We start from the raw sequence: 26638 nt of genomic DNA on the forward strand, positions 1-26638 counted from the left end.
CTATAATAAAAAAATTAAACAAACAAACAAACAAAAAGACATAGAGCAATGTAACAGAATAGAGCCCAGAAATAAAACTGTCATGTGTATGGTCAAATGATTTTTGACAAAGGTGCCCAGGCACACAACAGGGAAAGGAGAATCTCTTCAACAGTGGTGATGGGGGAGTTCCTATCGTGGCTCAGTGGTTAAGGAACCCAACTAGTATCCATGAGGATGCGGGTTAGTGGGTTAAGGATCAGGCGTTGCCATGAGCTGCAGTGTAGGTCACAGATGCGGTTCATATCCTATATTGCTGTGGCGGTGGTGTAAGCTGGCAGCTATAGCTCTGATTCCACCCCTGGCCTGGGAACTTATATATGCTGCAGCTGTGGCCCTAAAAAGACAAAAAAACAAAACAGGAGTTCCTATCATGGCTCAATCAATGGTTAACAAACCTGACTAGCATCCATGAGGACATGAATTCAATCCCTGGCCTCACTCAGTTGGTTAAGGATCCAGTGTTGCCCTGAGCTGTGGTGTAGGTTGCAGATGTGGCTTGGATCTGGGGTTGCAGTGGTGGAGGCTGGCAGCAGCAGCTCTGATTCGACCCCTAGCCTGGGAACCTCCATGTGCCGCAGGTGTGGCCCTAAAAAGACAAAAAAAAAAAAAAAGAAAAAAGAACAAAAGACTCTCCTGTTACCCAGGAAATTCCAAGGGAATTAGTATCCTGTGTCAGCAACATGTGTCAAAGACCAAATATTAGAATAAAAGATACTCCTAGGGTTTTGATCATTAGGAAATCACAAGGGTTTTAGGAACTCTGTGCCAAATATATATATATTTAAGATCTTACATAAGCATGTGGAAAAAATGCTCAACATCACCAAATATTAGGGAAATACGAGTAAAAACCACAGTAAGATAACATCTCATACCTGTTAGGATGGTCACTATCAAAAAAAAAAAAAAAACCCACCTACACACATACACAGAGTAGTAAGTGTTGGCAAGGATGTGGAAAAATTGGGACCCTCATGGGATGGGAATGTGGTACAGCTAAAGAATGTGGAGGTTTCTTTAAAAATTAAACATAAAATTGCCATATGATCCAGCAATCCCCACTTCTGGGTGTTTATCCAAAAGAATTGAAAATAGGATCTTTAGTTGCACCTTCATGTTCACTGCAGCATGTTTCACAGTAGCCACGAGGTATAATGGCCATTGACGGATGAATGGATAAAGAAAATGTGGCATATATGTAGAGTGGAATATTATTCAGTCTTGGAGTTCCTGTCGTGGCTCAGCGGAAACGAATCTGACTAGTATCCTTGAAGTCACGGTTCGATCCCTGGCCTTGCTCAGCGAGTTAAGGATCCGGCGTTGCCGTGAGCTGTGGTGTAGGTCACAGAGGCAGCTTGCATTTGGCATTGCTGTGGCTGTGGTGTAGGCCGGCTGCTACAGCTCTGATTTGACCACTAGCCTGGGAATATGCTGTGGGTGTGGCTCTAAAAAGAAAAAAAAAAAAGTATTATTCAGTCTTAAAGAAAAAAGAGCAGCCCTGTCTTATGCTACAAGGTGGATGAACCTGGAGGACTTTATGCTACTTGAAATAAGGCAGTCACAAAAAGACAAATACTGTATGATTTCAGTTATGAGGTATCTAAAGTAGCCCACTGCCTGGAAACAAAATAAAAGATGACTGCTGTTCAATGAGTGCAGTGTTTCAGTTTTTCAAGAAGAAAAATTCTAGAGATCTGTTGCACACGGTATGTAGAGTTAACACTACTGTACACTTAAAAATGGTTCAGATGGTAAATCTTAGACGGTTTTTTTGATCACAAAAAGACTTATGGTTTAACACTCTGTTTCCGGGGTTCCCTGGTGACCAAGCGTTTAAGGATCTGGCATTGTCACAGCTGTGGTCAGATCACTGTTGTGTGGGTTCAATCCCCTGCCTGGGAACTTCTGCATGCCTTGGGTGTGTCCACAAACAAACAAAGATACAAAACCCCACCCCTCCAAAAAAAAACTCAGTTTCACATCAATTTCATACTAATCTTAACATTGTTATTCGTGGAGGTATTTCTTCCCGGAATTTATTAGGCTCTTGGAAATCAAGAGTCCAGTTTTTAGAGAATGTTTTACCTGTATCTTAAGCAAATAAGCGCAGTTGACAATGATAAGGGTTCCTTGAAGGAATGGAACAGATATGTGAAATTAGAATTGCTTAGGAAAATTTAGGATATGTGATTAAGCATAAGCAGAATGCTTGCACGTATCCATTAAACAAAAATAATAGCATATACTTACGGTTGTAGGTTTTATCAATATTTTTAGTACTTTATGATTTCTTAGGAAGATTTTACTCTTGTTTTCAGGTAGTTTTTCAATTATAACTAGCTAAATAATGCTGTAAATTTTTTTTTTTTTTTTTTTTTTTTTGCCACACAGGCAGCATGCGGAAATTCCTGGGCCAGGAATTGAACCTATGCTGCACGGCAGCAACCAGAGTCACAGCCGTGAGAATGCAGGCGCCTTAACCCGCTAGAACTGCCAATACTGTAAAATGTAAAAGCTTCATGGTTATTAGCTAAGTGTCACATTGTTATCAAGTAGATAGATGAAATTCAGCTTGGATGTTAAAATTCCTGGGTGTTTCAGGACTTCTCTTAAAACTGCCCCGTTTTAAAAGAAACAAACTTCAAATTTAAGAATGTAAAGACTAACTCAAAATTATTAGGTTAAACTTAACAAGAGCTTTCGCCTTCTCAAAATCAAAGTGTAAACAAATTTCTCTTAAAATCCTTGGACTTACGGCTTCATGTAGAGCTGTTGCGGAGAGCTAAATGTCACTGCTGAGAAAATCTGTAATCACGGGTAGTGTGCTTTGCTGAATAACATTGTGTGGCTGGGTTAATAGAGGACTTTCAGTGCACATCCCACTTTCTTTCTTAGGTTTGCACAAAGTTGTGCTGCTTTCAGCTCTCCTTCTGGACCCCCCCCCCCCCCAGAGTGTTTTTTCTGGGGTATCATAGCTCCCTAAGGAAGCAAACTGAAGGGAACTGAGCCCGGAAAAGCTCCAGGAAAGCATGCAAATATATATAGCCTTGATCCGTGTTTTTTGCCCCTCTATCCTTTTGGAAAAAAAATGCTAGATCTTGAAAGACATTTCACATAAAATAAGCAGTTTTTGGAAGTCATTTACCGGAGCTGCTTAATTTGTTTTCTGTAGGCTTACTTGAAACCATGCTATGATATAATAATGAGAAATAGGTGTGTGTGGGTGTGTGTGTGTGTGTGTGTGTGTGTGTGTGTGTGTGTTTAAATGCAGTTACTGCTATGTCTGCTCCTGTATAGGAAATGATTTGGGTTACATTTGTTCAAACCTTGATTTTACCTTGTTCTCACAAGTGACCTTGTGTAAATTACTTATTCTTCCTTATACTGCCTCCCGTCTGTTAAATGGGGGTTGGTAATACCCGTATCATAAGGTTGTGGTGAAAAATAAGTGAGGTATTATGTGTAATGTGCCCAGACTAGGATGACCTCAGTAAATGAGAATTTCCTTTTCTTCTAGTCTTGTCTGCCCTTCCTGCATGTATTAAATTTGTTTACTAAGGAGTTCCCGTTGTGGCTCAGTGGTTAACGAATCTGACTAGGAACAATGAGCTTGCAGGTTCGATCCCTGGCCTTGCTCAGTGGGTTAAGGAGCCAGTGTTGCCGTGAGCTGTGATGTAGGTCACAGATGTGGCTTGGGTCCCGCATTGCTGTGGCTGTGGCGCAGGCCAGCAGCTGTAGCTCCGATTGGACCCCTACCCTGGGAACCTCCATATGCCTTGGGAGCGGTCCCAGAAAAGGCAAAAGAAAAAAGACAAAAAAAAAAAAAATTTTTGTTTACTAAACAGGCATTTTCTGAGTGCGGGCTGTGTCCTAGGCACCGTGTTAGGTAGGGTGCATTTCTGACCTTGGGTGCTCTCAGTCTCTTCAGGCACTAAGAAAATCAGAGGTGTGCTGTGAGGTGTGGTGTTAGGATCAGGACTCTTGGAAGTAAAGGCCCTAAAAGCAGAAGGGCCTTTTGTGTCGCTGACCGTGGAGACCTTGGTCTCTCCAAATGCACCTGTCAGAAGGTATGGATTAGAAACTGATGGATCTGCTTCTTTAAAGTCTCTGCTGTTCATCAGAGGAACCACATGTTAGCGGATACTGAACTTCTCCATCATCACAGAAGGTTTCGTTGGGCATTACACCATTCATTGGTGTTCTGTGTAGTGTGAGAGAGCTGGATTATTAGCTTTAAGAAAAAAAGAAATGTTGTAAGAGCTCCAGATTATTCTGCTCTGTTTACGTTTCTTTTTCTTTTTCTTTTTTTTTTTGTCTTTTTTGCTATTTCTTGGGCCACTTCCACAGCATATGGAGGTTCCCCGGCTAGGGGTCGAATCGGAGCTGTAGCCACTGGCCTACGGCAGAGCCACAGCAGCGCTGGATCCGAGCTGCGTCTGCAACCTCCACCACAGCTCACGGCAACGATCCGATCGTTAATGCACTGAGCAAGGGCAGGGACCGAACCCGCAACCTCATGGTTCCTAGTTGGATTTGTTAACCACTGCGCCACTACGGGAACTCCTGTTTACGTTTCTTAAAGCAAGTCTTGGAGCCATATGACATGTCAACAGTCACTATTTTTTCCTTTTTTTTAGTCTTTTTTTCAGGGCTGCACCCACGCCATATGGATGTTCCCAGGCTAGGGGTCGAATGGGAGCTGTAGCCGCTGGCCTGTGCCACAGCCACAGCAACACGAGATCTGAGCCGTGTCTGGGATCTACACCACAGCTCACAGCAATGCCAGATCCTTAACCCCTTGAGCGAGGCCAGGGATCGAACCTGCATCCTCATGGCTCCTAGTCAGATTTGTTTCTGCTGAGCCACGGTGGGAACTCCTTTTCCTTATTCTTCATCCAGAGTATTTTTTAAATAATGTGGCTGATGGACTAGAAGAGGTGGGCAGATAATCTTTCCATTAAAAGATAGGCCCTATTTCTGTGAATTTTCCTTTGTGAAGATTTTAGGAACACTTTCTTAAATCTTCTTTTTTCTTTTTTCAGACTGAGGAATGAGGAAGGAAGAAAATATGTAATATTTCAAGAATCTACTAGCTATGCTATTTTTTTTGGTATGTTTTTTGTGTTTTTAAGTTGCAGTGTAATTTACTGTTCATGCGTGGTCTACAGCCATATACTGAATTAGGTCAGGATAGTTCTTAGTTATATTCTATACAAAACATTTTATTCTGTGGTCTCTTCATGGATCTGTGCCAGTCAAGATTCTTTTTGGCTACCTTAGCCCTTGTCTCCCTTGCTCTTATTTTATTTTAGTTATTTTTGCCTTTTTGTATTTTTAGGGCCGCACCTGCCACATATGGAGGTTCCCAGGCTAGGGGTTGAATCAGAGCTACAGCTGCCAGCCTACACCACAGCCACAGCAACACCAGATCCGAGCCGCATCTGCTACCTGTACCATAGCTCACAGCAGTGCGGGATCCTTAACCCACTGAGCAAAGCCAGGGATCAAACCCGCAACCTCATGGTTCCTAGTTGGGTTTGTTTCTGCTGTGCCACAATGGGAACTCCTATTTTATTTTTTATTTTTTTGGCCATGCCCATGGCCTGAGGAAGTTCCTGGGCCAGGAATCAAACCCATGCCACAGCTGTAACCAGAGCCACAGCAGTGGCAATGCTAGATCTTTAACCCCCTGAGCCACAAGGAAACTCCTCCCCTGCTTTTAAAATGCAAAGTTTAATTTGAATGTAGTCTTTCTTTTGTTTTTGCTGGAAGTGTTCCACTGAATGAATAAACCACAGTATTTAGCTATTCTCCTGTCAATAGACATTCATGTTGTTTCTAGCAAATATTTGTGTACAAGCCTTTTTGTGGAGACATGCTTTACTTTTTCTTGGGTATATACTTAAGAGTACGGTGACTGGGTCATAGGGAAAGTGTATGTAACGACTAATCTTTTCTTATTGTGTGTGTGTGTGTGTGTCTTTTTGCCTTTTCTGGGGCCGCTCACGCGGTGTATGGAGGTTCCCAGGCTAGGGGTCTAATCGGAGCTGTAGCCACCAGCCTACGCCAGAGCCACAGGAACGCGGGATCCGAGCCGAGTCTGCAACCTACACCACAGCTCATGGCAACACCGGATCGTTAACCCACTGAGCAAGGGCAGGGACCGAACCTGCAACCTCATGGTTCCTAGTCGGATTCGTTAACCACTGTGCCACGACAGGAACTCCTCTTATTACCATTTTATGTTCCCATGAGCAATATTTAAGAGTTCTAATTGTTCTAGTCTTCTCCAAAACTTGGTATTGTCATTCTAATTTTACCCATTCTGATGGGTGTGAAGTGGTATTTCATTGTGGTTTTAATTTACATTTCCATGACATGAATACTTTTTTCATAAGCTTATAGGCTATTCCTATAACTGCATTCAAAAGTGTCTTAGGGAGTTCCCGTAGTGGCACAGTGGTTAACGAATCCGACTATGAATGATGAGGTTTCGGGTTCCATCCCTGGCTTTGCGCAGTGGGTTAAGGATCCCGCGTTGCCAAGAGCTGTGGTGTAGGTCGAAGATGCAACTCGGATCCTGAGTTGCTGTGGCTCTGGTGTAGGCCGGTGTCTACAGTTCCGATTGGACCCCTAGCTTGGGAACCTCCATATGCTGTGGGAGCTGCCCAAGAAATGGCAAAAAGACCAAAAAAAAAAAAAAAAAAAAGCCTTAAAATCTTTTGCTTTGGTTCCTATTTTTAAAAATTTTATGTGTACATTAATCCTCCCTGCAACTGTTCTCTGAAGAACCACAGCCAAATTGGCATGGTAATTAAAAAATCTCCTTGAGAGTTTTCTTTAGAGAAAAAAATACTTATTGATATAACTAGTGGCCTAGGATTGTGATATGTCCTGAATATTGTTAAGAGGGCTTGAAATGATTGAAATAGCATTGAAAAAAGAATGAGTATTATGATTAAGAATTTGCTTCTTGGAGTTCCCTTCATGGCTCAGCAGTTAAAGAACCCAACTAGGATCCATGAAGATGCGAGTTTAATCACTGGCCTCACTCAGTGGGTTAAGGATCTGGCGTTGCCATGAGCTGTGGTGTAGGTGGCAGATGCGGCTTGGATCTGGAATTGCTGTGGCTGTGCTGTGGGCTGGTGGCTATAGCTCCAATTCAGCCCCTAGCTTGGAAACTTCTATATGCTGAGGGTGTGGCCTTAAAATAGAAAAAAAAAAAGATTAAAAAAAAGAATTTGCTTCTGATAAGGCAATTATATTTTAACAATACTCATTAAAATAAATTTTCATTTCATTCACTGCCAGGAAATATGAAATGAGACACACCGTTTACTTATCCCTACCCTGACTTTAAAATACTTTAAGGTAGATCCGTTAGAAATTATCTTATCATTTGGAGTTCCCGTTGTTGCTCAGTGGTTAACGAATCCAACTGGGAACCATGAGGTTTCTGGTTCGATCCCTGACCTTGGTGAGTGGGTTAAGGATCTGGCCTTGCGGTGAGCTGTGGTGAAGGTCGCAGACACGGCTCAGATCCCTCATTGCTGTGGCTCTGGGGTAGGCTGGCAGCAACAGGTCTGATTAGATCCCTAGCCTGGGAACCTCCATATGCTGTGGGAGCGGCCCCAGAAAAGGCAAAGGGCAAAAGGCAAAAAAAAAAAAAAAAAAAAAGAAATTATCTTATCAAACTTCTTGACTTAGGATCCTAGAAAAATATGTCTCTCTGAAGTTGACTGCTTTACTTCTGTGGTCCTTCTCTTCCTGGCTCAGGTGCCCAACTCCCCTGACTGCGATTCAGATGTTTTAGGACATGTTCGTGATGCCAGATCTCAACTCTTTGCATCTTACTGATGGAGACTAACTTGAGCCGTTTTGGTCACTCACATCTCTCGGGACTTTTTGATAGATAACAGAAAGTGCAGAAAATCTCAAGGTAGACAGGGTTTTTGCTACTCCTGCACAACCTTGCTACCCATGAAAGAGAATCTCAGATAAAACATCCTTCCACACAGCAAAGTCATTTATGAAATATTCGTATTTAGTAAGCAGCCACAAAACATCAGGCACCCTGTCTTCTAAGCTCAGTTCCTTTATTTTAAGTATTTTGACCACACTGTTTATGAAAGGGTCACTTGACACAGGCATGATAATATTCTGGGTACAGTAGCTGTGGTCACTGGTCAATCAGAAATCCTCACAACCAGTAGCTGGACAGGGGCCAGTTTAGGCATCTAGACTTGAGTCTCATACTCTATCCCTGCGTGAGTCTCATTAGATTCTTATAGTTGGTACAATATGTCTGTAAATTATTTTAGACAGTCTGCATATATGAACGGCCATTCATTTTACCAGTGAGAGCCCACTTCTAGCCACCGATATTCTGATGAACATGCTATTAGTTTTACCCACAAAAAGCCATTTTTGGCATTCCTTGTTTTAATTATTAAGTTTTCCAGATGTATGGATAACAGAAAGGCTGCTGGAGTGTGAGTTTCTTTCTTTTTCTTTTTGGTCTTTTTAGGACCGTACCTGCAGCATGTGGAGGTTCCCAGGCTAGGGGTCGAATCAGAGCTATAGCTGCTGGCCTATACCACAGCCACAGCAACACAGGATCCAAGGTGCATCTTCAGCCTACATCACAGCTCACGGCAACGCCAGATCCTTAACCCACTGAGCGAGGCCAGGGATTGAACCCGTGTCCTGATGGATACTAGCCGGGTTCGTTAACCACTGAGCCACAACAGGAACTCCATTTTGTTTTTAAATTAAATTTAAATTTATCTTTATTTTTTATTTTATTTTTTTGGAGTGTGAGTTTCTCATTAGAGCAACTGCCCTAGATCAACAGGTTGGCCTCATAGTGAATCTTAAACCAAACCATACATGTTACAACCTTGTCTGTGCAATTTGAAAGTAAACGAACAATAACCCAGTTCCATTCTATAAAACAAGAAGAGAAGAATTGATCTGGATGGTGCCTGATAAATTTAGTTTAGTAATGCATTAAAAGGCTCAAATAAGAATAGCTAACTGAGAATTAAAACAACATTCAGTGACAAAGGAAACAAGGGTCTAGGAGTCTAATTTTTTTTGTTGTTGTTGTTACATATCCAGAGAGCATGTGAGACAAAGGGCTAGAGAGATTTTTTCCAGTGTTTTAAGTTCCAGGGTCTCTTGTTTTAAAAGAGAAGGGCCAGGAGTTCCCATCGCGGCTCAGAGAAAACAAATCTGACTAGTATCCATGAGGATGCGGGTTTGATCCCTGGCCTTGCTCAGTGGGTTAAGGATCTGGCATTGCCGTGAGCTGTGGTGTAGGTTGCAGATGTGGCTTGGATCGTGTTGCTGTGGCTGTGGTGTAGGCCGGCGGCTGTAGCTCTGATTGGACCCCCTAGCCCGGGAACCTCCATATGCCGCAAGTGCGGCCCTAGGAAAATAAAATAAAATAACACCAAAATGTTCTTAAAAACCCAATACAAAAGTAAAAAGTAAAGGTAAAATAAAAAGTTCCTTCAACCATCCCCCAATCCGATTTCCATCTCCATAAGCAGTTTGGTAGAGGTATCCTTTCAGCTGCTTTTCTGTTTATTTTCATACACAAAAATTTACGTGTGGCTTAGTTTTTTTGTTTTTGTGTTTTTGTTTTTTGTTTTTGGCTACACCCACAGCATGTGAAAGTTCCCTGGGTGAGAGACCAAGCCCATGCCAGGGCTGCAACCTGAGCTCCAGCAGTGACAACACTGGATCCTTTAACTGTTAGGCTACCAGGGAACTCCACTTGTGGCTTAGTTTTGTTTTATCATTTTTACACATCTGTGCACAACTAGTTTAAAAAATGTTGCCTTTGTATCACTGTGGAAATATTTCATAATGATCTGCCTTATTAAATTTTTTTTTTTTTTTTTTGGTCTTTTAGGGCCGTAACTGCAAGGTTCCCAGGCTAGGGGTCCAGTTGGAATTGTAGCCACTGGCCTATGCCACAGCCACAGCCACAGCAACGCCAGATGAGAGCCATGTCTGCGACCTACACCACAGCTCATGGCAATGCCGGATCCTTAACCCACTGAGCGAGGCCAGGGATCGAACCCGCGTCCTCATGGATGCTAGTTGGGTTCGTGAACCGCTGAGCCACGATGGGAACTCCTGCCTTATTAATTTTAAGTCATGATGTGACTGCCATAGTTTTATGTAATTATCCCCCTATTGATAACAGTTGTTAGTTCTATTTAGTTTTACTGCAGACAGTGAGTACTACAGTCAACCGCATCCTTACTACAGCTTCTTACTTGTCATATTGCTACTGTTTCTCTGAGGCAGATGTGAAGAAGGGACTGGCTGGGTCCAGTCCCATAATAGATGCTGCCAGCTTGCCTTCCAAAACATCTGTACCACTTTTCAGTCCCATCTTCCTTGTATAAGATAGCAATTTCCCGACAACCTTTCCCTCATTGATAAGAGTATTACATTTTTTTTTCCAATTTGATGGTGTGAAATACAATGTCATTGTTTTATAATTTTTATTTTTCTGATGACTAAGTTGAACAGCTCACTTTTGAGGGGATCATTTCTATTTTTCTGACTTGCCTTTTTTGGGACTTGACTCAGTTGTCTATGGAATTGTGCAATTTGAAGATATTTTATGGCAATTAAAATTTTATATAATATATACATTCTTTGTGATATAAGTTCTAAGTATTTTCTCCCAGTTGGTTGCTTTTTGAAAAAATAAAAAGATTTTAGAGTTATAGAAACATTACAAAGAGAATTGCTATATATGCTGCACCCAGATTCAGTTCTTTGAATATTACCATTTGTTTTAGTTTGCTAAGATTGCCATAGTAACATGTATACACTCAGTGATTTAACAACAGAAATTTATTTTCTTACAGTTGTAGAGGTTGAAATTCCAGACCTAGCTACCAGCAGGCTGCTTGCTTTCTGTGATTGCACCTGGCCTTTTCTCTGTGCCATGCATTCCTGGTGTCTTTTTCTCTCCTTAAAAGGGCGCTAGTTGTGGAGTTCCTGTTGTGGTGCAGCGGAAATGAATCCCACTTGGAACCATGAGGTTGAGGGTTTGATCCCTGGCCTCACTCAGTGGGTGAAGGATCTGGTTTGCTGTGAGCTGTGGTGTAGGTCACAGACTTGGCTTGGATCTTGCATTGCTGTGGCTGTGGTATAGGCCAGCAGCTGTAGCTCTGATTCAACCCCCAGCCTGGGAATCTGTATGCTGCACCCCCCTTAAAAAAAAAAAAGGCACTAGTCCTATTGGATTAGGGCCTCACCCTTACACCTCGTTTAAACTTAATTACCTTAATTGCCCCACCTTTATCTCCAAATAGGGCTAGAATTTTAAAACAGGAGTTTTGAGGGGGAACACAATTCAGTCCATAACATCATCTTACATTACCACGGGGCATTAAGAAACCAACACTGGTTGGTATGTAACCAATTACATATACTCCAGACTTTATTCAGATTTCCCCAGTTTTCCCATCAGTGTCCCTTTTCTGTTGGAGGGTTCTGTCTCGGATACCACATTGCATTTAGTTGTCGTCTCCTTAGCCACTTAAGGTCTGACAATTTCTCAGTCTCGTTTTTCATGACAATTTTGAGGCAGACTGGTTAGGTATTTTGTAGAATGTCCCTCAAATTTCGTTTGCAGTTTTCCAACGACTAAACTGGGGTTTTTGGAATAAAATACCACAGAGGAGAAATATGTGCTTCTCATTGCATCGTATCAGAGAGTATATGAAATCCACATGACATCATTGGTGAATTATGATCACTTGGTTAAAGGGGTGTTGGCTAGATTTCTTCTCTGTAAAGTTATTATTATTTAACTATTTTTTTCCCCTCTTTCCATACTGTATTCTTTGAAAGCAAGTTAATAAGTTCAGCCCATGCTCAAAGATAAGGGGTGTTAAGCTCTACCTCTTTTTTTTTTTTTTGGCCATGCCTGTGACATGTTAAGTTCCTGACCAGGGATCATACCTGTGCCATAGCAGTGACCCGAGCCACTGCAGTGGCAGTGCTGGATCCTTAACCTCCTGCATCACAAGAGAACTCCTGAATTCTCCTTCTTAAGCAGAAGTATCTGCATATATTATTTGGAGTTCTTCTGTAAGGAAGATTTGTCTTTTCTTCATTTATTTACTCAATCCCTTTTTTATATCAGGATGTATTCATGCATATTTATTTTATACTGGGGGTTATAATCTAATATTCTGTACTTCATTATTCAAATTGTTCCAGCTTTGGCTGTTGGGAGTTTTTTCAGGTTGGCTCCTGTATTCTACTCTCCTCCCACCCCCTTTCTAAAAATATTTTAATGGTGTCTTTTGTAGATTGTTCAAATCCTTTCTCTTTATAGCTTTTGCATTTTGTGTCTTAGTTTAAGACTTAAACATCTGATATGTATCATTTAGGCTGGGTTAGGTTGTGATGACAGCCCCAACATCTCAGTGGAATGGAACAAGTAAAGGCTTATTTTTTGTTCATGACACTTACCTATCATTGGTTAAGTAAGAACTGTTTAACTCGTTTTACTTTTTTTTTTCCTCTTTTTTCTTTTTAGGGCCGTGCTTGTGGCATATGGAAGTTCCCAGGGTTGGGGTCAGATCGGAGCTGCAGTGCTGTCTTATACAACAGCTCTCGGCAATGCCAGATCCCCGACCCACTGAGCGAGGCTAGGGATTGAACCTGCATCCTCATGGATACTAGGCAGATTCATTTCCACTGTGCTATGACAGGAACTCCTCAATCTCTTTACTTTTGTTCCTTTTTTTTTTTTGGATTTTTAGGGCTGCACCTGCGGCATATGGAGGTTCCCAGGCTAGGGGTCCAATTGAAGCTATAGTCGCTGGCTTATGCCACAGCCACAGCAATGCAGGATCTGAGTTGTGTCTGTGACCTACACTACAGCTCATGGCAACTCAAGATCCTTAATCTACTGAGCGAGGCCCATAATCAACCTGCCACCTCATGGTTCTTAGTCGGATTTGTTTCTGCTGAGCCACGACAGGAACTCCAATCTCTTTACTTTCTGTGATGTTGGCTGGTGGAGCTACTCCACTTATCATTTTTATTGAGTATAACATAACTGAAATCGCATTTATTTTTACAGTGTACACATATATTTATAATATGTATAATAATAATTTGTGAATACACAGAAATGTGTACAGAGAAAACAATCTGATAGCTTTGTACATCATGAGTAAGTAACTAGCACATGGATTGAGAAACATTTTCATCATACCCTAGAAGCCACCCTGTGGTGCTTTTTCTTTCTTTCTTTTTTTTGGGGGGGGGGTCTATTTTTTTTTGTCTTTCTTTTAGGGCCATGGAGGTTCCCAGGCTCGGGGTCTAATCCGAGCTATAGCTGCCAGCTTACATCACAGCCACAGCAATGCCAGATCCGAGCCTCGTCTGCAACCTATGCCACAGCTCATGGCAACACCGGATCTCTGAGCAAGGCCAGGGATCAAACCCGCAACCTCATGATTCCTAGTCGGATTCGTTTCTGCTGCACCACGATGGGAACTCCCCTGTGGTACTTTTTCTTAGTCCCTACCCCTTACAAGGATAAACACTATCATAATTTTTTTTTTGTTTGTCCTTTTGCCATTTCTTGGGCCGCTCCCGAGGCATATGGAGGTTCCCAGGCTAGGGGTTGAATCGGAGCTGTAGCCACTGGCCTACGCCAGAGCCACAGCAACTTGGGATCCGAGCCACGTCTGCAACCTACGCCACAGCTCACGGCAACGCCGGATCGTTAACCCACTGAGCAAGGGCAGGGACCGAACCCGCAACCCATGGTTCCTAGTTGGATTCGTTAACCACTGCACCACGATGGAAACTCCAAATGATTTTTTTTTTTTTTTACACTATCATAATTTTTGTTGCCGTAGATTTGTTTGGCTTTGAAGTCTATATGAATAGAATGATACTGTACGTATGCTTGTTCGGCATCTTTTATGAAACAGTGTGTTTGTGACAGCCATCCACAATATTGTGCATGGTCACAATTCATTCATTCCTTCTTACTGTTATTTAATAATCCCTTATGGGAAAGTATGTTTTAACCCTCCATTTTCAGTTTTAGACTCTTACCAATAATGATTCTATGAGCCATTGTTTGTACCTTTCTTGGTGAACATGTGAACACATTTCTGTTGTATATATACCTGGAAGTGGAATTACTAAGTCAAACGTTGTGTGATGTTCATTTTTTATAAATACTGCTGGTTTTCTAAAATGCCACAGCCACAGCAATGCCAGATCCAAGCTGTGTTACACCACGACCCACACCATAGCTCACGGCAACACCGGATCCCCAACCCACTGATCGAGGCCAGGGATAGAACTTGCATCTTCTTGTCCTTTTTGTTAGAGCCGTACTAGCGGCATATGGAGGTTCCTAGGCTAGGGGTCCAATCGGAGCTACAGCTGCCAGCCTACACCACGGCCACAGCAACATGGGATCTGAGAGCCACGTCTGTGACCTACACCACAGTTCACGGCAAGGCTGGCTCCTTAACCCACTGAGGGAGGCTAGGGATCGAACCCGCAACCTCATGGTTCCTAGTCGGATTCGTTAACCACTGCGCCACGACGGGAACTCTCCAGTATAATCTTGATTACTGCTGGTCAGAGGGAAAGAGTTCTGCAGGGTTTTGTACCATCAATGAAATGGGCTGGCCTGGAATTGATGTACTTCACCTCTGCTCATTTAACCTCAAAGGAGTCAGGATGTGCATGCAGCCCTTCCATGGTCTGGAATGTAACGAACCATAACTATTATGTTTAGCTTTTTCGTCCAGGTAAAATTTATGTTTTTTGTGAGTGTGTGACAGAAGGAGCATTTCTTTAGGCAGACGATTTTCTTCAGATTTTTGTTTAAGCATATTCCATAGATTTCTTTTTTTTTTTTTTTTTTTTGTCTTTTGTGTTTTTGCTATTTCTTGGGCCGCTCCCGCGGCACATGGAGGTTCCCAGGCTAGGGGTCTAATCAGAGTTGTAGCCACCGGCCTATGCCAGAGCCACAGCAACGCGGGATCCGAGCCGCGTCTGCAACCTACACCGCAGCTCATGGCAACGCCGGATCGTTAACCCACTGAGCAAGGGCAGGGACCGAACCGCAACCTTATGGTTCCTAGTCGGATTCGTTAACCACTGCGCCACGACGGGAACCCCTCCATAGATTTCAATATGAATTCTTTCTCTTGCTCTCTCCCCCCCCCACTTTTTAGGGCCGAACCCGCAGCATATGGAAGTTCCCAGGCTAGGAGTGGGATCCGAGCTGCATCTGTGACCTACATCACAGCTCATGGCAACACCAGATCCTTAACCCACTGAGCAAGGCCAGACAGGGATCAAACCTGCATCCTCATGGATCCTAGTTGGGTTTTTTTTACCCCTGAGTCATAACAGGATCACCCTTAATATGAATTCTTATTTGGATTAATTATAAAGTTACTTGTGTTGAATTCTCTTTTAATTTCTCTCTGTTGCAAGTTGTTTAGAAATAGAAATAGGTTTTCTATTTCAAACACTTGAAGTTGATAGATTTGTTTGTGTTATATCTTCTCATCAGTAGACTTCAAAATTTTATTGTATTGTAGTAATTGTATGATCTGTATGTATGATCTTTGCTTTCCTAAGTTTGTTGTGATTTCCTTGTGACCACATATGTGATGACTTAAGTGAATATACTCTATTTTTTTTTTTAATAATTTTTTTTATTTTCCCACTGTACAGCAAGGGGATCAGGTTATCCTTACATGTATACATTACAATTACATTTTTTCCCCCACCCTTTCTTCTGTTGCAACATGAGTATCTAGACAAAGTTCTCAATGCTATTCAGCAGGATCTCCTTGTAAATCTATTCTAAGTTGTGTCTGATAAGCCCAAGCTCCCGATTCCTCCCACTCCCTCCCTTTTTTTTTTTTTAAATTTGTGCTCTCTGCTGAAAATGATGCTCTGTATTTACAAGATCAAGCTTCTAATTCCTTATTTTTTTTTGAAGTGTGTTGGCCTTCTATTTTTACGGGTTTACTAATTTTTCCTATTTTCAATAGTTTTTGCTTTATAGATCTAAAATCTTGTCATAAAATGTGCGATTGCTCTCATCTATACATAATGGTAGGTTATGTAATCATAAAACCTCTGTCTTTTTATTCCTTTTTTGCTATGTTCTTTCATCTGCTTTTGATGTTGCTATACCTGCCCCCTTTCCTAGCAATTCTGTAATGTATCATTTTCTTTTTTTTTCATTTAAATACTTTTTATATGGTTTTGTTTTAACTGTCTTTATTAACCAATATATAGCTTGCCTTTTTTTTTTTTTTTTTTTTGCTCTGCCCGCAGCATATAAAAATTCCCAGGCCAGGGATCAAACCTGGATCCTTAACCTGCTGTACCACAGAGAACTCCTAGCTTGAATTTTTTCAAGTTAATTTGTAAACTTTTCATTAGGTAAATGTAAATATTTTACATTTTTTATTTTTACTGATCTGTTTGGACTTTGTTTTCTGTTTGCCATGTTTCTTCTTGTTGTTTGGTGCCTTGATTTTCTCACTTGCTCCAGTGATTTGGAAAGTGTGAAAACCATTAAAAATCTTCTGGAGGATCCCTTTAAAAAATTCATTTATAGGAGTTCCCTTCGTGGCTCAGGCAGTAATGAACCCAGCTAGTATCCATGAGGCTGAGGGTTGGATCCCTGGCCTTGCTCAGTGGGTGAAGGATCCAGCATTGCCATGAGCTGTGGACCTGCGTTGCTGTGGCTGTGGTATAGCCTGGCAGCTGTAGCTCCAATTGGACCCCTAGCCTGAGAACTTCTGTATGGCACAGGTGTGGCCCTAGAAAGACAAAAAAAGAAATCATTTATAAATTATTTTAGAAATACAGTTGAGTATGAATGAATGCTAACATAATGTTGGGGGAGGCTGTCTAGAGCATCTTTTGAGAGGATAACTTCTTTCCACACCTTAGTTCTAGACCAAGTGATTGAGGAACATAGGAGTTAAACAGCTAAGGATGAAAATGTAAAACTGTATTATTAATAACCTTATGGGGCTTGGTTTATACCTATATATATTTAGATCTGTAGGCAAGTGGAATCACTTACACAAGGAGTCACTGACACATTGAACAACCCCAGGGATAAATTCCAGGCGGCACATCTGTAAACTGGTGGAGCCTCCATCGTCTTGGATCCTTGGGTGACTGTGGAGAATAGAGTCTCCTCTACCCCCTCTCTAGGCTGCACATGCAACACCAGCAAGAAACAGCCTCTGCTGTAAATTAAATCATGAAGAACTCAGAATTGTTGTTGCCATAGCTTATTCTGATTAATAAACTCTATACATCACAGGGCTTAGAGCAGACCAAAGCCATACTCACTGTAGGTAGGTTGGCCAAAGAGGAGCAAGGAAGGACAATTAGGTTTCTTCTCTTGTGAATTTCTCACTCCATCCTCTGCCCATTTATTTGTTGGGGTGTTAGCTTTTTTCTTTTTGATTTATTGTTCGTTGTAAATTCCGAATACTCATCATTTGTTGCTTTTATGCATTGTACTTATCTTCCTAGTCTGTGAATTATTTTTTAAAATTTTGTTTATAGAGTCTTGTGTTGAGTGGAAGCATTAATCTTCATTTAATCAGATTTCTCAGTCTTTTACTTTAGAGTTTGGGCTTTTTATGTCTTGTTTTTAAAAATAATCCATCCCTATTCCACTGTTACAGGTTATATTTTTATATTTTCTTCCAAGACTTGTAAAGTTTTTCTTATCTCTGGGCTTTTAATCCACGTGAGATTTTTTTTTTTTTCTTATTTATGGGGGTGGAGGAGGTGGCCTGTGGTGTGAGATGAGGATCAAATTTCCTCCCTCCTTCCATCTCTGACAAAATAGACAAGTTGTCCCCATACCACGTGTTGAGCATTCTTAACTTTTCCCATTGATGTATATATAATGCTACCTGTGCCATATTTCTGTCTATATGTGGTCTCTTACTGGGCTCTTGTCTTTATGTGTTATATCTGTGCCAATATTACACTGCCTAAATTATATTGTTTTAATATTTGGTAGGGCAAGAGCCTTCTTCCTGTTTATTTTCAAAATGGTTTTGGTTCTTCTTGGCCCTGTGGTCTTCTGGATTAATTTTGGGATCAGCTTGTTAAGTTCCATGAAAAGTTCTGTTGAGATTTTGTTAAGAATCGCACTTAAAATGAACTTATGATATGAACTTATACTTCATAAATTAGTTATTACAAGTATATGGAAATCCTCATGGTTTTACATTTTTTTGTTTTGTTTTGTTTTTGTTTTTGTTTTTGGTCTTTTTGCTATTTCTTGGGCCGCTCCCACGGCATATGGAGATTCCCAGGCTAGGGGTCAGATCGGAGCTGTAGCCACCGGCCTACGCCAGAGCTACAGCAACGTGAGATCCGAGCCGAGTCTGCAACCTACACCACAGCTCACGGCAACGCCGGATCGTTAACCCACTGAGCAAGGGCAGGGACGGAACCCGCAACCTCATGGTTCCTAGTCGGATTCGTTAACCACTGCGCCACGGCAGGAACTCCATCATGGTTTTAGTGTTAATCCATATCCAGAAACTTTGCAAATGTTTATTTAGTTATTCTCATAGTCTGTCTAAAGATTCTGTTGTATTTTCTAGGAATCCAGTCTTTGTCTATAAATAAGGACAATTTTGTTTCTGCCTTTCCAATTCTTTTATTTCTTTTTCTTATCTTAGCATCAGTGAACACTTCCAGTTATTATATGTTAATAATGTAACAAAGAAGTAATGGTAGGAGGAATTTTTGTCTTGTTTTTCATTTTAGGGAGATGCTTATAAGGTTAAGGCACAAAGTATGGTATTTGCTAGAGGTATTTGGAAGATAATCTTTATCTGTTTAAGAAAGTTCTCTTTTAGCCCCATTGTATAAAGACTTAATTGGGAATGAGATGATTTTAATGACTTCTTTTTCAGTATTTAATGATGTAATTATGTGGCTTTATTCTGTAATCTGTTCATGGTGATGGATTCTTTAATGTTGATCCATTGATGAGATTAATTTTCTTTTTAATATGCTATTAGCTATTTGTATTTCTTGTCTGAATTGATTGTTAATAGCCTTTATAGATTTTATATTGGGTTGTTATATTGCTTTATAAATACTTTTTTTAATCAGTTGTAATGATTAACCCTTTATTATATATTTTCCCCTAAGTTTCTTTTTTTTTTTTTTCCTTTATGACTTGAGTTTTGTGTCATGCCTAAAAATCCCATTTAAATTATAAAATTGTTGGAGTTTCCCCTGTGGCTCAGCAGTAACAAACCCAACTAGTATTCATGAGGATGCGGGTTTGATCCCTGGCCTCGCTCAGTGGGTTAAGGATCCAGCATTGTCATGAGCTGTGGTGTAGGTCACAGACGTGACTCAGATCACACGTTGCTGTGGCTGTGGTGCAGGCTGGCAGCTGTAGCTCCAATTTGACCCCTATCTTGGGAACCTCCATCTGCCGCCGGTGTGGCCCTAAAAAGAAAACGAAAAAAGAATTAATTGTAAAATTATTTGCTATAATTTTTATATTTATCTGACAGCTTTTAAAAACTTATTTGACTTCAGAACCTCATTCTTTTCATGCATGTAGACATTTGTCCCTTAATGAATAATGCCTTCATTGTTACTGATTTGAAAAACCAGTTTTCTCATATACAACATTTTCAAACATGCCTGGGTTCATATTTTATGTTGCCGTACTAAAATCATACATATTTATATTTTTTTGTCTCCTTAGGGCCGTACCCACCCCATATGGAGGTTCCCAGGCTAAGGTTCGAATTGGAGCTACCGCTGCTGGCCTCTGCCACAGCTATAGTGACTCGGGATCCGAGCCTTGTCTGCGACCTACACCACAGCTCATTGGAACGGCTGGATCCTTAACCTCCTGAGCAAGACCAGGGATCGAACCTGTGTCCGCATGGATGCTATTTGGGTTCGTTAACCATTGAGCCATGACGGGAACTCCCTAAAATCATATTAATTACTCTTAGTTTATATTAAGGCAATTCTCTAAGTCAGGAATTTAAAAATCCCAGGCTTCAGCCAAATAGCCTGTGTTCAACTCCTGATTCTGCTGTTTTAGAACTTTTGTAACTCTGCTCAGGTTAGTCACTTGGCCTCTTTAAAGTTAGGTTTCCTTTCCTGGAAGTAATAGTACTTTTTGCCTCGTAGGTTGTGATGAGCTTATTAATACAATACCTGGCCCTAAACTCTCAATAATTGCTAATTGTCATTGTTTTAGGGGGTACTGCTTCTTTTTAAAATTTTTTTCAATTTCATTTTGTGCTTTTTAGAGCACCCTCAGCACATGGAAGCTCCCAGGCTAGGGGTCTAATTGAAGCTGCAGCTGCCAGCCTACACCACAGCCACAGCAACGCAGGATCCTAGTTGTATTCACAAACTACACCGCAGCTCACAGCAATGCCAGATCCTTGACCCACTGAGTGAGGCCAGGAATCAAACCCACTTCTTCATGGATATTTGGACTTGTTACTGCTTAGCCACAATGGGAACTCCATCTTTTTTTTAAGAGTCAATACTTGTATGAACATTTCTTCCTCTGCTCCCCATGGTCCTTCTTCCCTCAAAAAACCAAGAAACTAGGAGTTCCCGTCGTGGCTCGGCAGAGATGGATCCAACTAGTATCCATGAGGATGCGGGTTTGATCCCTGGCCTTGCTCAGTGGGTTAAGGAGCCAGCGTTGCCGTGAACTGTGGTGTAGGTCGCAGATGCAGCTCGGATTTGACCCTTAGCCTGCGAACTTCCCATATGCCGTGGGTGAGACCCTAAAATGAAAAAAACAAAATGAAACAAAAAACACCCAAGAGACTAATATAGATGATGCCCTCTCTGAGGGACAGTCACTCTTCAGGTGGAGCTTGTTCTTTGGTCTCTTGTCTCCACATGGGGATGTGAATTCCTTCTGCTTGTCTTACAGTGGGCTTCCCAAGGGCAGCCTTCCCCACCTGGTAGGGAAGACTTACACGTCTCCATTTGCTCTGCCAGCACTTGTAAAGTCATTTTAATTCCAGGGGGAGACAGAAATAGTGGGAAGTCCATCCTGTATAGAGCAGAGCTTTTTTTTTTAGTCTAAAAAGTTGATACTGTATTATTATTGCCACCTGACTCATAAATATGTTTCTCAGGCAGAACATACCTCTCTCTGTTTTAGAATTAATTATCCCCCAATAGCTAGTTGTTATGCAGGGAAATAATTTTCATCTCCTTAATACATACTTATTAAAGAAAGAAGTTTTTAAACTGAAGCCCCCAAAGCCAGATCAGAACTGTAGACAAGTTTGGTGTAAGGATGGATTTTGAGAGCGTGCGCGCGCGCGTGTGTGTATGTGTGTGTGTGTGTATCTCCCCCCACCCTGCCCCTGTATCCATGGCATATGGAAGTTCCTGGGCCAGGGATTAAATTCGAGCTGCAGCTTCGACCTGTGCCACAGCTGCCGCAAAGCCAGATCCTCAACCCATAGCGCTGGACCAGGGATCAAACCCACTCTATGGTAGAGACTACACTGAATCCTTCACATGCTGCACCGCAGTGGGAATTCCCAGTATTTTAAAACCATGAGATTTCATTTCTTTCTACTGTATCATATCAGTCAAAAAAGCAAGAGTGGTGACATTTCGTGATGGGTCACAAGAAAGTTGATCACTTCAGTACTTTGGTTTCCTGTTTTTGACAACAAACACATTAAAAGTGGGGACATAAGGGTTTACCATAGGATTCTAAGTTTAATCATGAACCTTTAAGCAGAAGATTGTAAAGTGACCTGTTTTCTAGCTCCAGGTTTTTTGTTTGTTTGGTGGTTTTTTTTTTGCTTTTTAGGGCTGCATCTGTGGCATTTGAAGGTTCCCAGGCTAGGGGCTGAATCAGAGCTACGCCACTGGCCACAGCCACAGCAATGTGGGATCCAAGCATCTGCAACCTATACCACAGCGCACAGCAACACCAGATCCCTAACCCACCAGTCCAGGCCAGGGATCAAACCCACATGCTCATGGATCCTAGTCAGAGTCATTAACCACTGAGCCACAGCTGGAACTCCCCAGCCTTCCAATAAATAGCTGTCATCACAGTGCTCTAGCCTCTGCTGTAGTTTATCATACAATGACTCTCACAATAGAATTTTGAGAATATATTGTGCAGAGATAATTGGACATCAAAAATCTATGATTCCTCTCTCTTCCTCCTCTGCCCCATACTATATAAACTATATCCTAGGGAATTAAATTTCAGGTTTGTACTTGGAGGGAAAACCTCTCCCCCGTTGGCATTTAGCTCCTTCCAGTTTTATATGGGTTTGTTAAAAGAAACTGGATTTCAAGAGATGGTAGCCAGCAAGAGGTTACTAACCAGTTCTTTTGTTTAAATGTGTGCCAAGGACATCTTCCAGGTTGACTTCTACTGTTCCTGTTGTGGCTTGGAGGTTAATAACCTTGACTAGGATCCACGAGGATGTGGGTTCGATCCCTGGCCTGGATCGCTGGGTTAGGGTTCTGGTGTTGCTGTGAGCTAATGGTATAGGTTGCAGGTGCTCGGATGCCACATTGCTGTGGCTGTGGCCAGAGGTGTAGCTCCGATTCAACCCCTAGCCTGGGAACCTCCATATGCCACAGATGCAGCCCTAAAAAGCAAAAAAAAAAAAAAAAAAAAAAAAAAAAAACCCACCCAACAGTAGTAGTCAGAAGTATACTGAATGCTTCTTATCTTGAGGAAGAATCAGCTTTGGAAAGACACTGTTAGCCTGCAAGTTCACTTTTCCAGTTTCATAATTTTGGATAGGTAATATATGTTTTCAAAAGTTACAAAAAGACATAAATCTCTTTCCTTTCCCTATTTCCAGATGCCTAGTTTCCCCCTATAAAAGCAAACACTAATATCTCGTGTCTCCTTCCAAAGATATGCAAGATTTCATAGGCCATCATGTGCATATATGTTTTGAATACACACTTAGAGATTGTACTGCTTGGCAGTCTTGCCAGTGTTCAGTTTTGAGTCTTGAATTGTTCTGCCAAAATGCCCTTTGTTGCCCTTCATGGAGGTTGTTTCAGTTTTTTTTTTCAAGGCCACACTGTGGCATGTGGAAGTTCCTAGCCTAGGGATAGAATTGGAGCTGCAGCTGCTGGCCTGCACCACAGCCACAGCAACATGGAATCTGAGCCCCATCTGTGATTTATACCACAACTCAAGGCAATGCCAGATCCTTAACCCACTGAGCAAGGCCAGGGATTGAACCCTCATCCTCTTGGATATGAGTTGGGTTCTAAACCTGCTGAACCACAGTGGGAACTCTCTGTTTGTATCCTTTACCCAAAGGCAATGAGCAGGCCTTTTTCCCTATCTCACCTTATCAAACTCCTTTTGATTTTTATCAGTCTGAAGGAGAAGTAATACCTTGCAGTTTAAATTTGTATTTTTGTTATTCTCCCCAATAACATGAAATTGAAGTTGGGCATCTTTTCGAGATGGACTTAAAATTATTTTTTCAGTTCATTACTTGAATTTGCGTTTATTGCCATGAAGACCATTTTAAACATCAATTTAACAGATCCTCTTAGGGCTTTTACATTTTATTTTCCTTTGAGAAGGCATTCTTCATTAAGAAAGAATTCATGATATTTAAAGACTTTTTGGAAGTTTAGAATAAGATTAGGAGGTATGCAGGCTTATTTTTGAGGCAAAAAAAAAAGTATATGTTGTGATATATATCTACTGTATTGAGATGATAAAGTGTAATTCTTGGGAAGGAGTTGTTACCATATTAGTAGTTTGTTTTAAGGAAGAGTCATTGCAATTTTTTTCCCCATGGATTATTAAAGTGACACTTTTTTGTAGGAAATTTAGAAGAATACAGGAGGGAATAAAAACCATCCCATAATCCTACTGCCAAATTATATATAACAAAATTGGAACCATACTCATACTGCATCTTTGTTTTTTCCCCACTTGAGACTAACATAGGAACTATAGGTGTAGAAAATACTTTAAATGGTCACTCAGTAGGGTGTGAGAATTTTTGCTTTTCATCCACAGTAATACTTTTCTAAGGCTAAATCTAAGGCCTTTAAAGGAATGAGTGACCTCCGTTTTAGAGTCATCCTTAAATTCTGAGCAGTTTTGAACAGGTCCAGGGCCTGCTGGCGTCCTGGAGGCTGGGCTTCTCCGCCCGGCCCGGCTGCCGCGCCCCCTGGTGGCGGTGGCAAGGACGGCCGAACGCGCGCCTGAAGGTCAGGTCTACCCCCTGAGCCCCGGAGCCCCATCGTCCGGAAAAATGCTTTCTAATCGCTTTCGGAGCCGCTTTCTTTAACAAGGCCGGTGTTTGGCTCTCTGCCCCTTCGCCTTGGTTCCCGACTTGGAGCGCAGAATTTTGGCACTGCAGGGGCTTGGCGCCGCGGATGGTGTCCCCGGATGGTGTCCCCGAGGCGGGGCAAAGCTCAGCCTGTGCAGTGTGGGGTGGTTTCCGCACCCCACTCCCTCGGCTCCCTCGCCTCCCCGTTTGGGGCGTTTGAGAAGTTTTGAACTTCCGGGGTTGGCTCGGCCAGGATTGCGGTGGGGTGGGCGGCCGAGGGGCGTCGCTGTGCTCAGGGCTTGGGCGCGGCCCTTTAAACTTTTGTTTTTTTAAACTTGCGGGGGTGTGGTTGTGCGTTCGTCCTCTCTCCGCTGGTTGCTCCCTGGCCACCCGGTCCTTCCCCCCGCCCCTCCTTCCAGATGCTGTGGAGTCATGAGCCGGGAGGGCGCAGGGACCCCTCTGGTGGCCGAAGTGATCAAAGGTGAGTGCGGAAGGCGCAGGGCTTGCCTGAACGGGGTGTCCCTGGGACACTCCCTATGCCAAGGGCATCAGGCAGTGCCAGGGATCGAGGAGATCCCTATTCCTGGCCAAAAGGTGCCTTTAAGCTTCAGGGCCAGGGTTCATGCTGTTTCATGGGTATGGGTGGCCTCCCAGGACTCCTAGTCCCCAGATGTGGTCCTGCTTTGGGGCGAATCCGCACAGACGTGCATTTGGGACCCTTGTTTCCTTACATCTTGGCTGGTGGCCTCTCCACCTCAGGGAGCAAAATCCACGGCCACTGTGCTTAGGGATCAAGGGTCGTTTGTGATTGGAAAGGAGTTAGCTCTGTCATGCGTTTGAGAGTTTATGGTTGCAAGACATTTTAGTTGAGTTTGTAGGGAAATAACTACAGATACTGTGTGGGATGAATTGCAGACAGAAATTGTTTAAATTACTATTTGGGGAAAGGATGCCAGCTGGCCTCCTTTGTATCTTGCATTTTAAGGGCTGTACTTGATTTTGCCACAATATGAATGTAAGTATTCTACTACCACTACTAGTATTACTACTTACTGCCAGGTATTAGGGATGACTTTGCTTCATCAAGGATTTTTAGGCAACTCTTTTTGGGGTGGGGCTGAAGAGGAAGGGTGGAGCTTCCCCACATTACTACAGTGTTACCATTCTTGCTAAACCTCACAGCCTGCATTTATGAAACACAAGTTCATCTCATTCTCATCATGCAGAAAACTCATTGCTTCTGTTGTAATGGTAACTTGTCTGATTGTAAAAATCATTGCAGAAGTACTGATTCTGAATCAAAAGTAGTGATCCCTAAGAACATTGGAGAAACATGATTTGTTGTGTTTTTCTTATAGCCTAAACTGTTAATTTTGAAGCAGTTTTGAAAGCATTTTCTCTCTACTTTTGAAGTGACTTTTTAGGGTCTCTTGAAGAGAGTGAAACACAGGGAAAGTCATCCAGGCTGATGGCCTAGCCATCAAATGCATGCTGCCATTTGCTGAAATTTTTTTAGTCCAGGAGAACTAATATTTTGTGATGAGAGGTTCTTTGAGAAATCAGGCCAAATCGCTATATGAAAAGTCAGTTATTGCTATTGAAACTTGTATTAAAGATTAATTTCTTCCGTTAAGAAAACTGCCTACTTATTTTTATATTCCAAAATAGTCAGAACATTTTGAAATTACCCGTTGGTACCCTTACCATTTGAAACATGCATGGAAAAAAGTAAAAATTTGACTTCACCTGAAGAGAGTTGCTTCATGATAAATGAAACAGTTTTTAATAATGTGAAGGAAGGAACATTACAATTTTTCCATTTCAGATCGCCTTTGTTTTGCCATTCTCTACAGCAGACCAAAGAGTTCATCAAATATACATTATTTCTGCATAGATAATGAACTTGAATATGAAAAGTAAGTATTGCTTTTTAAAAGATTATTAGTAACTTTTAAACAAGGAATTTAGGAGTTCCTGTCGTGGCGCAGTGGAAACCTATCCGACTAGGAACCAAGAGTTTGGGGTTCAATCCCTGGCCTCGCTCTGTGGATTAAGGATCTGGTGTTGCCATGAGCTGTGATGTAGGTCACAGACATGGCTCGGATCCTGCATTGCAAATAAATAAATAAATAAATAAAACTCTAAAGGTATGTTTATCAAATTGGAACATTAGAAACGAATCTGTTGATTGATTACAGGATGCTTTTTTCTTTAAC

The 26638-nt window shown here is 41.8% G+C and overlaps 1 protein-coding gene across 33 annotated transcripts in view; it reads left to right on the forward strand.

Moving 5' to 3' along the window:
• The window catches only part of CDC14B (cell division cycle 14B), a 119334-nt gene that overhangs the window by 25121 nt on the left and 67575 nt on the right, over positions 1–26638 (forward strand). For 22 of the 33 annotated variants that reach the window (XR_014817653.1, XR_002336289.2, XR_014817652.1 and 19 more), the window contains one exon: positions 26248–26338. Coding sequence is in view for 26 of the 33 variants with exons in the window: in XM_084979698.1 (XP_084835824.1) it covers positions 26248–26338 (91 nt within the window). In the remaining 7 variants the exon portion in view is untranslated. Of the gene's footprint in view, positions 1–24753; positions 24904–26247; positions 26339–26638 lie in introns of those variants that run through there. The other 11 variants (XR_014817654.1, XR_002336290.2, XR_014817655.1 and 8 more) reach the window with 1 other exon arrangement.

Source organism: Sus scrofa, chromosome 10 (assembly GCF_054392235.1).
Source record: "Sus scrofa isolate SSC_HxYL_T2T_F1_AM1 chromosome 10, Sscrofa_HxYL_maternal_Yorkshire_Landrace_v2.0, whole genome shotgun sequence".
Classification (NCBI taxonomy): Eukaryota; Metazoa; Chordata; class Mammalia; order Artiodactyla; family Suidae; genus Sus; species Sus scrofa.